Here is an 11,966-nt window from a genome sequence, read left to right as displayed (position 1 = left end):
GGGCTGAAAGTCATCTCAACGTGTTACAAAGAACATACTTTATATGCCTATGAGAATCTCTGTTGGATTTTCCAAAGCACACATCCAAAGCCGTTGCCTGTTAGCAAATTTAACTGCAGCCAAGGCTCAGACTTCAAACAACAACATCTGTCCAGAAATAATAAAGCTTGCTGGATATGTCTTAAAGCCTTGACTCAGTTGCATTTTGTCTTTATGCGACATCACAAAGTTCCTAAAATATGAAAGACACCTTGTATATTGTCGCGAACCAAAAACCTTAGTAACTGCTGTAGGGACTCTATAAGACTAATCGGCTACATTGCCAAAGAAAATGTTTTTGAGTCTCATTCAAGGTCTTCGTACAACAAGAAAGCAAATCATGAGCTAGGCTATAGCGTTCTACTAAGTTCTGTCAATTAATGCACACATGTCCGCATGGTGTCGCTGCACACAATCACCTACAGTGACGTCATTGTGATCAACAGGGCACTGCCAACGATACTTTGATGCTAATAAGTCAAACACTATTCGATAGTCTTCCCATTCTAGGGTGTACTTCACAGGATTGCTGTAGTTGTACTCTAAACCCACTGTAATTATTTGCAGTCATTTATTTGTTCTTTTTAAGACCGTGAGCATGTCATCGCTCTGTTCAATGCGTTGATGACTGTTGACCGGATTGGCGCATTTATCTGGCAGCAAGGAATAAAGATCAGTGTATGTAGAAAAACTGAATATCAGCTGAAAATCAGACCAAGAATTTAGCTTTCTACCTAGCATAAACGTTTCTTATTTCGTATTTATTGTGAATAGTTTTTATTATAAACATGCATGAAATTGTATCCGATTTTAGACAAGTTTTATGTGGATTGGTACTTTTAACTGAGTGTAGTAAAAAAAAACTATTACTGGGCTTTGCTTTGCGGCAAGCCGTTAAACTCGAAAAATTCTTATGGACCATAAATTGGAGAAGTTTCGTTGTCATCAAAATGCTTCACGTTGTTATGTATAAATTTTGATGTTCATAATATAACGAAAAATATTGACTTCAAAGGCATCCAAACAGTCTATAGGTACTGGCTATGCTTTAACGGTAAGTATAACTTACACAAACAAAGATAAACCATTGAATTTTTAATATATGCATTTATTTTGAACAGTTACTTTGCTTGTTAAAGAGGAAAATTCTAATTAATTATTATTGATATGCGAGTATACATTAAAATTAGTATCCAAAAAAAGCAATCGTTATCAAATTCAAATCATCAGTTTCCGTCCAACGTTGTGGTTCAGCCTTAATAATAGGGCAAGCAAGAGTAATTCATCTTGATGAACTTGCGCACTCTATGACACGGAGTTCCACATTCGACGCGAACTCCATGACATTTTCAAAGACAAGTTTCTTTTGTTACAGATGCATTTATTACCAGTTGCTTTAGTTATATATCAGCACAACCATTCCATAACGTAATATTTCATATAAGCAATCGTGTTGCAAAGGCATAATATTAACGCATGAAAGGTTTCGTTCCTGCCTCTCAGTGGTATTGGGGTATGCAGGAGTAATTCATCTTGACGAGCTTGCGCACTCCACCACACGGATCGCCAAACTTTGAGTTTTTAGCCCAGAGAACACAAGAATTTTTATAATCACATGCATGGCGTATTTTCTCATAAGAGCCTTTTGCTTTGCAGTTGGTGTTTGGTTTGTGGTATCGATAGCATCTAAGAAAATTAAATTGCATATAGTTCAGTAAAGTCGTCTCTCCCGAAACAAGCGTCATAAACTTTTATGACGTATCCATGAGGACATTTCACCTTTACGTCACTTTTGTGCTCACAAGCGATGGCAACTCTTCTCTCTAAAATGTAGGCTAATATTATAAACCAGTAAACTTAACGCTACAAGTATTTAGGCTACATAAATCGAAAGAGTGGCTTTACGGTGTTAATATACATGATTTACTTCGGTTATAGCTGCATTAGTTACGTTCCCTCCGCAAAAATCTGTATTTTATTTTTAATATGAATTTACTATTTAAAATTATTAATATAAGCTACATACTTGGCACACAATTGTAGACCAGTTTGAAGTATTTCTTCACACCATATTATGGGTAACCAAAAACGCATCTAAATTATTGTCAGTGTAATCGAGGGTTGATAATATAGTGTTTTACTATAGCTCACGTTAGATAATAATTAATGTGACAGGCTTGAAATCTCATAAACAATAAATAACTTATTAGTTATTGTCTTTTTTCAATCGTCCACAGAAAGCATCTTTCACACCGATGACGTAATGAGCTGTGCAACTAGCTCGGACAGAAGTTTGATATTCACAAACAAAATTTGTATGTGCTGCATTGTAACGAAGTTCATGAAGCCAGGCTTAATTTCACGTTTACAGTGAACCGCGACACTTTGAACTGTGAGTAACCTTCAGCTGGGAGACTGTGTAGCGTTATCACGCTAATAAAAACAAACCGACGATCTTCGAAAAACCACATTTAATTGGTCTCAGCCAGACGCTGACTCAGACTCGCCTCTCTAAAAAGCGCACAATCTTTATATATAACAACGGTGCCAAACCACGTGATTAAAATAGTTAACACACGTGTAAAAGGTGCTGATTGGTAAAAACGCTTCAAACGAAAACACGATGATAAGTAACAACACAACATGTGAGGAACAAAGTCCGTAACACTGCAACTGCATTGAATGTCACATAAACGAAATTAGCAAATTAATGATAGGATTAACATCTCCGCCCGAATCTAGCCCACATATACAGAATATAAAATGCAAATGAAACGTTTATCGTTTATAAAGAAGGAGATTTGATCAAAATATTTTATTTTGATCTTGACCCAAACCCTTTCTATGCCTTACACTTTCAGTATTTTGGCGGATATGAAGTTACTGATGCCAACAGTATCCTATATATACAAATAAATTGCAAAAAGCTAATTTATGCTTTTTTTATACTTAACTTATCATCATTATCGAACCAATTTAATTGATTTTTCATTGTGCACTCCGTATTAAATTGTAGTTTGTTTAAGAGCGTGCCAAAAATACATTTTTTATATTACATAGTTTGAACTAAAATCAAATTAGTGTTAAGTTATGACTTTTGATCGTCTTTTAATAAGCGCTTAACAATAATTCTATTTCGACTTGAACTCTGTGATAATTTAGCACAACTGTATAATTAAAATGATTATATCGCAAATAGCTTTAAAATTAGAAATTTACCTTGTAATTTCAAAAAAATATGGTATATAATGGGCGCCTACAAATTGTGTAACAGGAAGAAAGCACTGCGCATTATCTTATCTGAAGTGGATGGGTTATCCTGCAATTTGTATTGCATACATCAAATACATTAATTAAAATAATGAGCAATGCTTGCCAACGTAAAATCAGTTATATAATTTCGTCCGATTGAAAATCGTTGAACTATTTAAATTAACCGTTTTCATCAGTATGATATAATCTTTGACATGAAATAATAGCATATAGTTTAAAAAATGTTGTAAATAGCAAAGTTGAAATGAAGCATGAGCAATAAGTACGTCATCATCATGATATTGAGTTAACATCAGTGAAGCATAAAGATTCCTTGCCTCGTTAGATACTCGTGTATACAAACATATTTCTGTGATATTTATATCATATATATCTGTTACGTGTATCCACATGTTGTAAAAAAGTCCAACGAAACACAAAACTCTTAACAACAACATGGCATAAAAATCACGATTACCAGGTTTTTTTTGAAATTTTATTTTTATTTTTTGGCATAACCTGGAAGCATTTTCAGGAGACTGTTTACAAAACAACATTTTCTGAAAATTTTAAAAATAGGCCTATACACAAAGCATACAATTTAACAACTATAACCCTATATAGTCATTAGTCACCACCAAAATTTGGTGAAATTGTCATTTATATTTTAGTGCCTTGTACTTTTATCATCTTACAAACTAATGTCGTTTAACTAAGATTTATAGGAGCTAAGAAAAAGATACAACAAGAAACATTTATATAGTGGAATTTTAACGAAATCACCCTCTTTTTATCAAGGCGTGATTTACCGCACGCAAGAGCAAAACTCATAGGAAGAATCAATAAACGATTTCAGTTGAAGACGTTAGAACTAAAATGCCTTAGCATTAAAGATGTTCGACTTATAAAATTAATATATATTTTGAAATATTGCCTAACAATCGACAAACGTCACCAACCGTCCAAGTAAGTTAATCTCCACAGGATGTATAGAACATTATTATCAACATTTTAAGCAAGATAGTTCACAAACACATTTCCACTTTCTACCAATTCATTATAAAATTATTCTTGTATGTGAAAAAATAAAATTATTATACGTCATTATTACATTTGTACGTAACAAAACATTAGAAAACGGCAAACAATGCATGATTTACTAAATATTGAACTAAAAGTTTCATCAGTCTATAAATACTTGATAAAAAATGAAGTGCAACTTTAGTCTAGGAGTTCAAAGAAACAGTCGACTGTTACAATATGTAGTTGACCGATGAAAATCAATATAAATATTATTTCCAGCTACTGTGTGTTAAGTGCATTAAGTTTATGCTAAAACAACAATACTACTCGTATAGTTCAAGAACATATTCATGCGAATTCACATTGCACAGAAAGTGAAACACTGATTTTCACAGATCATCACACTTCTTGACACTTTACAAATTGCTATATGATTCAAAATCTTTCATCGCATCGTTTTGCTTTTTTATGAGCGAATAAATCCCATCAAAATCTATTTTACACCATTAAAGTTATACCGAGTGCATCTCAAGTTAAGTATATATACTGTACATTACAATTGCTATAAAAAGTGCTTCTTTTGAGAAACATTGTTTCGAAAATAGAACTTTTGGGAACTCAGATATGATTTCGAGCAAGTATGAATTAGTTCGTGTTCTGTAATACGTCTTTTTGTCACTTACAAGGCTCTTCACATTTTCATCTCCCTTTTAAAAACTATTGTATCGCTGTGTCAGTTGGTTTAATTCTAATCACGACGAGAGGACAGTAATTAACCACCAGTCGCACTTATATAACTGCTTTGTCATTATTATCTAGTATTGCTTGTTATATTTTATTTAAAGATTGTTCATAAATAACCGGATTAAATGTTCTGTAACGCCCACTTAAAATAATGTTGGTTTTCATACTTGTAGCCAATTACTGCTATTTAATACATAATACATTTTTTAAATGATAAGATACTTACTTATCTAAAGGCGCTTGTAATAAATCTTTTTTTTCTAATCACGCAATCACATTTAATGATAATTATAAAATAAGCAGGCAATAATAGTTGCGCCAATTGAAATGACTATAAGTTATTCTAATACAGATTTTGCTATTAACGATTAGACTATACAAATTTAGTCAAGGTGATATTTTGCTCGTGCATTTGAAGAAAAATTACAACTAGCTTAGATCTTTTGTAGATACCTATAGAAGACCCAAATACTCTAAACAAACGCTTTATTATGCTTACACTGCTTTGTTATTGATGGTGAACTTTGAAAGAAATAACAATTTAAACTTGGGCAGTTATAATCTCAGTAACTTATAATTGACAGGAGCAAGATATTTACATTGTGTAAGGTTATAAAGATATTTATTATGTGGGGAATGCCCATACAAATACGATTGTATAATCCGGATAGACAATTAACTGAAACATTGAGTAATTTATCTAGTGAAAATTAAGTTGATATTTTTCGGTTTAAAACTTCAGGTTAATGCTATAGTTTGTGGTTGATTTATATTTAGTTTACCGTTTCACGTTTATCCATTATCGCCATAGCCTTGGCTCATGACTTTGTTTTTCTGTCTTGGCCTCCGTATATGTTGTCATTATACCATATTATATAAAAGTTCTTTTAAGTATTTAATTAAAAAATTTAATTGAAGGCAATTAATGCAATTTTATATGAGATGATTACAGAAATCAATTCACGAAATCGATAGGAAAAAATTTAATAGCATTGCCCTAGTTATTTGAGCAACAATAAGCAAGTATAAATCAATATGTGACATGGATTTAATTACACTTTTAAGGAAATTTCATGATGGCTGTGACATGTCCTTGAGAATAATTGCGAATAATTACAGTGCCAATAAGATAAATAATGGATATAGACAAGGTCAGGGATTAGCCCCAGACATGAAAGAAACACAACAAAATACCTTTGACGTGGAAGCGAATTTATATTCAGCCGCACCGCTGCAGAGGAGGTCAGAGAATAGATTTTTGATCAAGATAAAGGTTGCATGACTCTTCGTCTGCAGGTAAACTTTGTCATTCTAACGAAAAGCTGGTAAATTATGATAAAAAGCAATGACTTGTTTAAAGAAAGGTTATAAGCGTAAACGTTCCCAAATCAAAATTCCTGTCTTTAGTGAGACAGTTTGGGCCTGAAGAGAGTGGAAACCAGCAAATTACAGCTTTTGTTTTTGTCAGGTTAAATCGTTCCGATAGCTTTGTTGATTTTTTTCATATAGATCTACCCTTGAAAATGCGTGTTATTTTTACGACTATTTCAGTCGTCTTGTTTCTATTGCCAGTCTGGACAGGTAACTTTTACAATATTGGTTCCTTGATAAAGTTTACATGTTTGATATAAACACCCATAATATATTATTAACCATGATTTTTGTCTTGTTTGGTGAATTTCTTATTTAAGTCTTGTCAGTATAAATCATTTCCGTTTAACTTTTGTTGCACAGATGCAACCCAGCATACAAGTTTTGCTTGTGAACATCAAACTCCTGTCCGAGTTAGTTGTCCAGCTCATTACGTCATCGATGTGCAAGATGCTTTCTATGGTCGATTAGAGAAAGATAGGTATGACAGACCGATGACTAGTTATACCCAGCGTAAGTAGTGAAAAAGAACAAGTAATAATAAAACACTTTTTTAACTATATTACTGCACTGTATGATTTGTTTAGATGTGGTTGGAATAAAAACGACCATTGCAAAGCCGGAAACTCTTTGACTATAATCAAAGAAAACTGCCAAAATGAAAACTCGTGCATTTTGAAAGCACACAACAGTGTATTTGGTGACCCCTGTCACGGAGTGGTAAAATACATCAAGTTTGTCTACGAGTGTGTGCCAGAAGGTATTTCACTTACTTTGTTGTTTGCATAAATTGAATGTATAGAAAACGTTGATATACAGTCTACAATCCATAGTCATGTGCAAATAGCAAAACAACTACATCTACAATTAGCTTTTCCCACTACTTACTTGGTTAAAGAATTGTTTTACTTTCTTTGTTCAGAGCTATACTTTGGAGAAACTCAAACAGTTTATGCGTGTGAACATGAAACACCGGAACACGTTCGATGTCCAGAATACTACGTAATCGATGTGATAGACGCGTTTTACGGTCGACAGGAAAAAGACAGGTAATCTATACAACATATTAATTAATAAAACAGACTTAAAATCTATAACTGTGTATATACTGCTTTTAAAAATAAAGATAATGATAATATGCGTTCTAATCAGGTGCGGCTGGAATGCAAATGATCAATGCAAAGCGGGAAGTTCTCTTTCCAAGATCAAACAAAATTGTCAATACGAAAATTCCTGCACGCTGAAAGCCCACAACAGTGTGTTTGGCGACCCATGTCGTGGTGTGGTGAAATACATCAAACTGATCTATCAATGCGTGCCTATAGGTATATGCTCGTGCAGCAGATATCAATACACTAAAAGAAAATTTCACAACATATAGCTTACTACAAGATAAACTGATTGATATGATGTAGAAATACAGTATGTTAGAAAGGTACCTTTCCTTGTATTCTTATATACTGAGTTGGTGTTTATATAAACTAATTGGTGTATACAAGCTTACATCAAGTAAAAATAACTGAAAATTTGAAAAGTTGAATTTTTTATTCAGAGGAAGAACGAGTTGCTATCGCCTGTGAGCACGAAGCTGACGTCACCGTGTCGTGTCCTCATGGATACGTCATAAGTGTTTATGAAGCTTTTTACGGAAGAGACGACCTTACTACGTAAGATAAAAATTTTAGCTTGACAAGTTGAACTAAAAGTGTGTAACAAAAGTTGTCCTAATAGAAATACAGGTTAAAAATAATGCGTATAATAATAGATTTATTAATATTATATAATTATATATATAATATTATAATTTTATTAATAGAGTATAAGGATGCACATTTGATTTTTCATTTTGCTTTTCTACTCTTCAGGTGCTACCGATACGCACAAACAAACACCAACTGCAAAGCAAACGGCTCATATGAGAAAATACGCCATGCATGTGATTATAAAAATTCTTGTGTTCTCTGGGCTAAAAACTCAAAGTTTGGCGATCCGTGTCATGGAGTGCGCAAGTTCGTCAAGATGAATTACTCCTGCATACCCCAATACCACTGAGAGGCAGGAACGAAACCTTTCATGCGTTAATATTACGCCTTTGCAACACGATTGCTTATATGAAATATTACGTTATGGAATGATTGTGCTGATATATAACTAAAGCAACTGGTAATAAATGCATCTGTAACAAAAGAAACTTGTCTTTGAAAACTTGTCCTCCCTACACGTTTGGACAGGGTAGCCTACACAACTAATGAAACACAAGCAAACGTAGGTTGATCAGTTATACGTTTTTGTGCATTTGTCACTAAAAGTGATTTTTTTGTAACAAACTATTTTATTTTTGCACAAGCAGCTCGTAACACGGAGCAAAAAAACGAAACTGCCACATGATAAGGTTTAAAATGTTTTTGAAAATCTTAAAAACTGTGACAGGATTAAGCTATATGTGATACAATCGTCGAAGGTTATATAGTGTACAGTACTCATAGTTTTTATAATGCTTAATGTGTTCGCTCAAAATATTATGCAAGTCATATAGGTCAAACAAACTGTTTTTGAAGCAATTATTTTCGTAGCTATGACAAGTCGAGTGAAGCGGCGGTGCCAAAGCGAGGTTTCATCTACTTTAAAATAATCCACAGTTTCCAAGTGTTAAACTTATAGTAAATAAACAAATTGTCAAAAATACCAGCTACACGAATATACAAACAATTTATACCAGAACATGTGTGTTCTTAAAATTCTTTCCCATCCATTCGGAAATTATTCTTTATCTCTGTTTTTCACATGTTATCCATATTTGGTCTTGAAAGTTATAGGGGCTTTCCCAAAGGCAGTAATTCACATTAATCACATAAATATCTTTAATCTTATTACTGGTTTTACTTTGAGATCAAAGCGAGATTTACTCTTCTATAAATTGAATGACGCAAGCATATATGGTGTAATTAGCCTAATTTATAAAGATTCGTTCATGAAAAACAAAATTTTTGTTTGATGTTCAATGTTTTCTTGCTATTTGTAACTGGTCGCCCATTCTCGGACAAATCCAGTTAAGTTAAACGACTAAGAAAATTATACAAAATTTGGGAGAAATGAAATATTGCATAACGAAATGTTTTAAAAGCAGGTTAAATATTACTTTGTCTATTGGGAATAGATCATAATGATATGATAAAAATGATAACGATCATGTCTTGTGCATTATTCTGAAGCAGTTATGTTTGTGTAATACACAAGTAAATTCAATTGAAACTGCAAGTTTGATATTACACGGAAATTTTATAAAATACAATCAAATTATGATCTAATTTTAATTATTATTTCATGGAATGATCGAGGATTACCATACATCATCAATGCACCTGTAAATAAAAGCATATTAAAAATATACAAGTATGTTGTGTTTGGCTTTCACTTAAAACAATTCCTTTTCCGCATCATCAGCTTTTAAAAAACACTCCTAAGTTTATTAAGATTGAGAGTCTTTTAAGTTCTGAGCCTATTGAAATTTCTTTCAACACAAACCTGTTGAAGTATTGCCGATGAAAAGATGTTGATATTCTTTTTGTTTCTTTTTGTTATGAAGTACCAAAATGACAGGAACCAACAAGGCATATATAAAAGAACTTATAGCAATAAATTTAATAAGTGAAAGACTGTCGAAGCACCAACGTGGCGAAAGTTAAAGTAAATATCAGTGTAAACGGTAATTATGGCAGTTGAGTCAAACAAGACCGTCATTCAGTTATGTTGTTTAGATTAAAATTGTATCTTGCTTCTAAAAGAATTCAAACGTTTGGTCGGGATTAACAAATTAACCAATTTGTGCTCAGAATTTAGTTTAGTTTTCTAATTAGACTTAGCCGGAAAAAATGTTATCCAGAATGAAAAAAACATAAAATAAACAAAAACAGATATTTTGTTTATTGATCATTATTTGATTTATTCATTAATATTAATTATTGTTTGCATATTATTTGATTAAAACCAATATTTGTGTACCGTACACGTTAACGAAGGAAATGTGATGAAAACATTTGATTTTGATCTTGACTCAAACCCTTTCTATTCCTTACACTCTCTGTATTGTGGCGGATACGATGTCAGAAGTATCTTACATACAAATAAATTGCAAAAATTTAATTTATTAATTTATTAAATTTATTAAATTTATTAAATTAATTTATTAAAGCTTTATTTAAAGTTAACTTATCATCATTATAAAAGCAGTTTTTATTGATTTTTCATTGCGCACTCCGTATTAAATTGTAGTTTGTTTAAGAGCTTGCCAAAAATACATTTTTTATATTGCATAGTTTGAATTGAATTTAAATTGGTGTTAAGTTATGACTGTTGATCGTCTTTTAATTAGTGCCTAACAATAATTTTATTTCAACTTCAACTCTGTAATCATTTAGCACAACTGTGTAATTAAAATGATTACATCGCAAATATAGCTTTAAAATTAGAAACTTACCTTGTAATTTCAAAACAATATGGTAGATAATGGGTTCCTACAGATGGTGTAACAGGAATGAACCACTGCGCCTTATCTTACAATTTGTATTGCATACATCAAATACTTTCATAATTAAAATAACGAGAAATGCTTACCAACGTAAAGTCAGTTATATAATTTCGTCCGATCGAAAATCGTTGAACTATTTAAATTAACCGTTTTCAGCAGTATGATATAGTCTTTGACTGGAAATAATAGCATATAGTTTGAAAAATATTGTAAATAGCAAAGTTGAAACAAAGCATGAGCAATAAGTACGTCATCATCATGATATTGGGTTAACACCCGCGAAGCATCAAGATTCCTTGCCTCATTAAAGAATCCTTGCCAGATTTTGCTTTTTACGAACATACTATACAAATTTAGCCAAGGTGATATTTTCCTTGTGCATTTGAAAAAAAAATACAGCTAGCTTAGATCTTTTGCCGATATCAATAGAAAACTAAAATACTGAATTGCAAATCCAAATGCATATGCATAACAAATTCTTTATTATGCTGACACTTCTTTGTTATTGGTGGTGAACTTTGAAGGAACTAACAATTAAATTTGGCCATTTTTAATCTCAGTAACTTATAGTTGACAGCAACAAGATATTTACATTGTGTAAGGTTATAAAGATATTTATTGTGTGGGGAATGCCCATACAAATATGATTGTATATTTCAGATAGACAATTAACCGAAGCACTGAGTAATTTAATCAGTGCAAGTTAAGTTGATATTTACTGGTGAAAAACTTCAGGTTAATGCTATAGTTTGTGGTTGATCTATATTTAGTTTACCGTTTCACGCTTATCCATTATCACCATTGCCTTGGCTCCAGACTTTGTTTTTTCTGTCTTGACCTCCGTATATGTTGTCATTATAACATATTATATAAAAGTATTTTTAAGTATTTAATTACAAAATTTATTTGAAGGCAATTAATGCAGTTTTATATGAGATGATTACAGAAATAAATTCACGAAATTTAATAAGCAAGTATAAATCAATATGTGATATGTATTTAATTATAA

The 11,966-nt window shown here is 32.1% G+C and overlaps 1 protein-coding gene and 1 long non-coding RNA gene across 4 annotated transcripts; one reads left to right on the top strand and one right to left on the bottom strand.

Annotated features, from left to right (window-relative positions):
- Nucleotides 1-1,399: 1,399 nt before the first annotated feature.
- Nucleotides 1,400-3,456, bottom strand: LOC143460132 (uncharacterized). Of its 2 annotated transcripts, XR_013117831.1 has the most exons (3): nucleotides 2,066-3,456; nucleotides 1,819-1,862; nucleotides 1,400-1,725 (listed from the first exon to the last, which is right to left on the bottom strand). It is a non-coding gene; the product is annotated as an uncharacterized LOC143460132 (long non-coding RNA). The 2 variants fall into 2 exon arrangements; XR_013117830.1 differs by having other exon boundaries at nucleotides 1,400-1,862.
- A 2,792-nt stretch (nucleotides 3,457-6,248) lies between these two features.
- LOC143460963 (L-rhamnose-binding lectin CSL3-like) lies at nucleotides 6,249-8,620 on the top strand. 2 transcript variants are annotated; one of them, XM_076958667.1, is made up of 8 exons: nucleotides 6,249-6,354; nucleotides 6,527-6,639; nucleotides 6,793-6,910; nucleotides 7,017-7,189; nucleotides 7,352-7,478; nucleotides 7,582-7,754; nucleotides 7,982-8,096; nucleotides 8,295-8,620. In XM_076958667.1, the coding sequence occupies exons 2-8, from the start codon at nucleotides 6,582-6,584 to the stop codon at nucleotides 8,479-8,481; spliced, it is 951 nt and encodes a 316-aa protein (XP_076814782.1). In that variant the 5' UTR covers nucleotides 6,249-6,354; nucleotides 6,527-6,581; the 3' UTR covers nucleotides 8,482-8,620. The 2 variants fall into 2 exon arrangements, with proteins under 2 accessions (XP_076814782.1, XP_076814783.1); XM_076958668.1 differs by having other exon boundaries at nucleotides 6,268-6,354; nucleotides 6,568-6,639.
- The last annotated feature ends 3,346 nt before the right edge of the window (nucleotides 8,621-11,966 follow it).

The sequence above is a fragment of the Clavelina lepadiformis genome, chromosome 5 (assembly GCF_947623445.1).
Source record: "Clavelina lepadiformis chromosome 5, kaClaLepa1.1, whole genome shotgun sequence".
Classification (NCBI taxonomy): domain Eukaryota; kingdom Metazoa; phylum Chordata; class Ascidiacea; order Aplousobranchia; family Clavelinidae; genus Clavelina; species Clavelina lepadiformis.
The sequence above is the reverse complement of the archived record's forward strand: the minus strand, read 5'-3'. Positions and strand labels throughout refer to the sequence as shown.

Coding starts and splice junctions, on each gene's coding strand:
- LOC143460963 (XM_076958667.1), top strand. CDS start 6,582: ATGCGTGTTATTTTTACGACTATTTCAGTCGTCTTGTTTCTATTGCCA. Junction 6,640..6,792: donor TCTATTGCCAGTCTGGACAG/GTAACTTTTACA, acceptor TTTGTTGCACAG/ATGCAACCCAGCATACAAGT. Junction 7,190..7,351: donor CTACGAGTGTGTGCCAGAAG/GTATTTCACTTA, acceptor TTCTTTGTTCAG/AGCTATACTTTGGAGAAACT.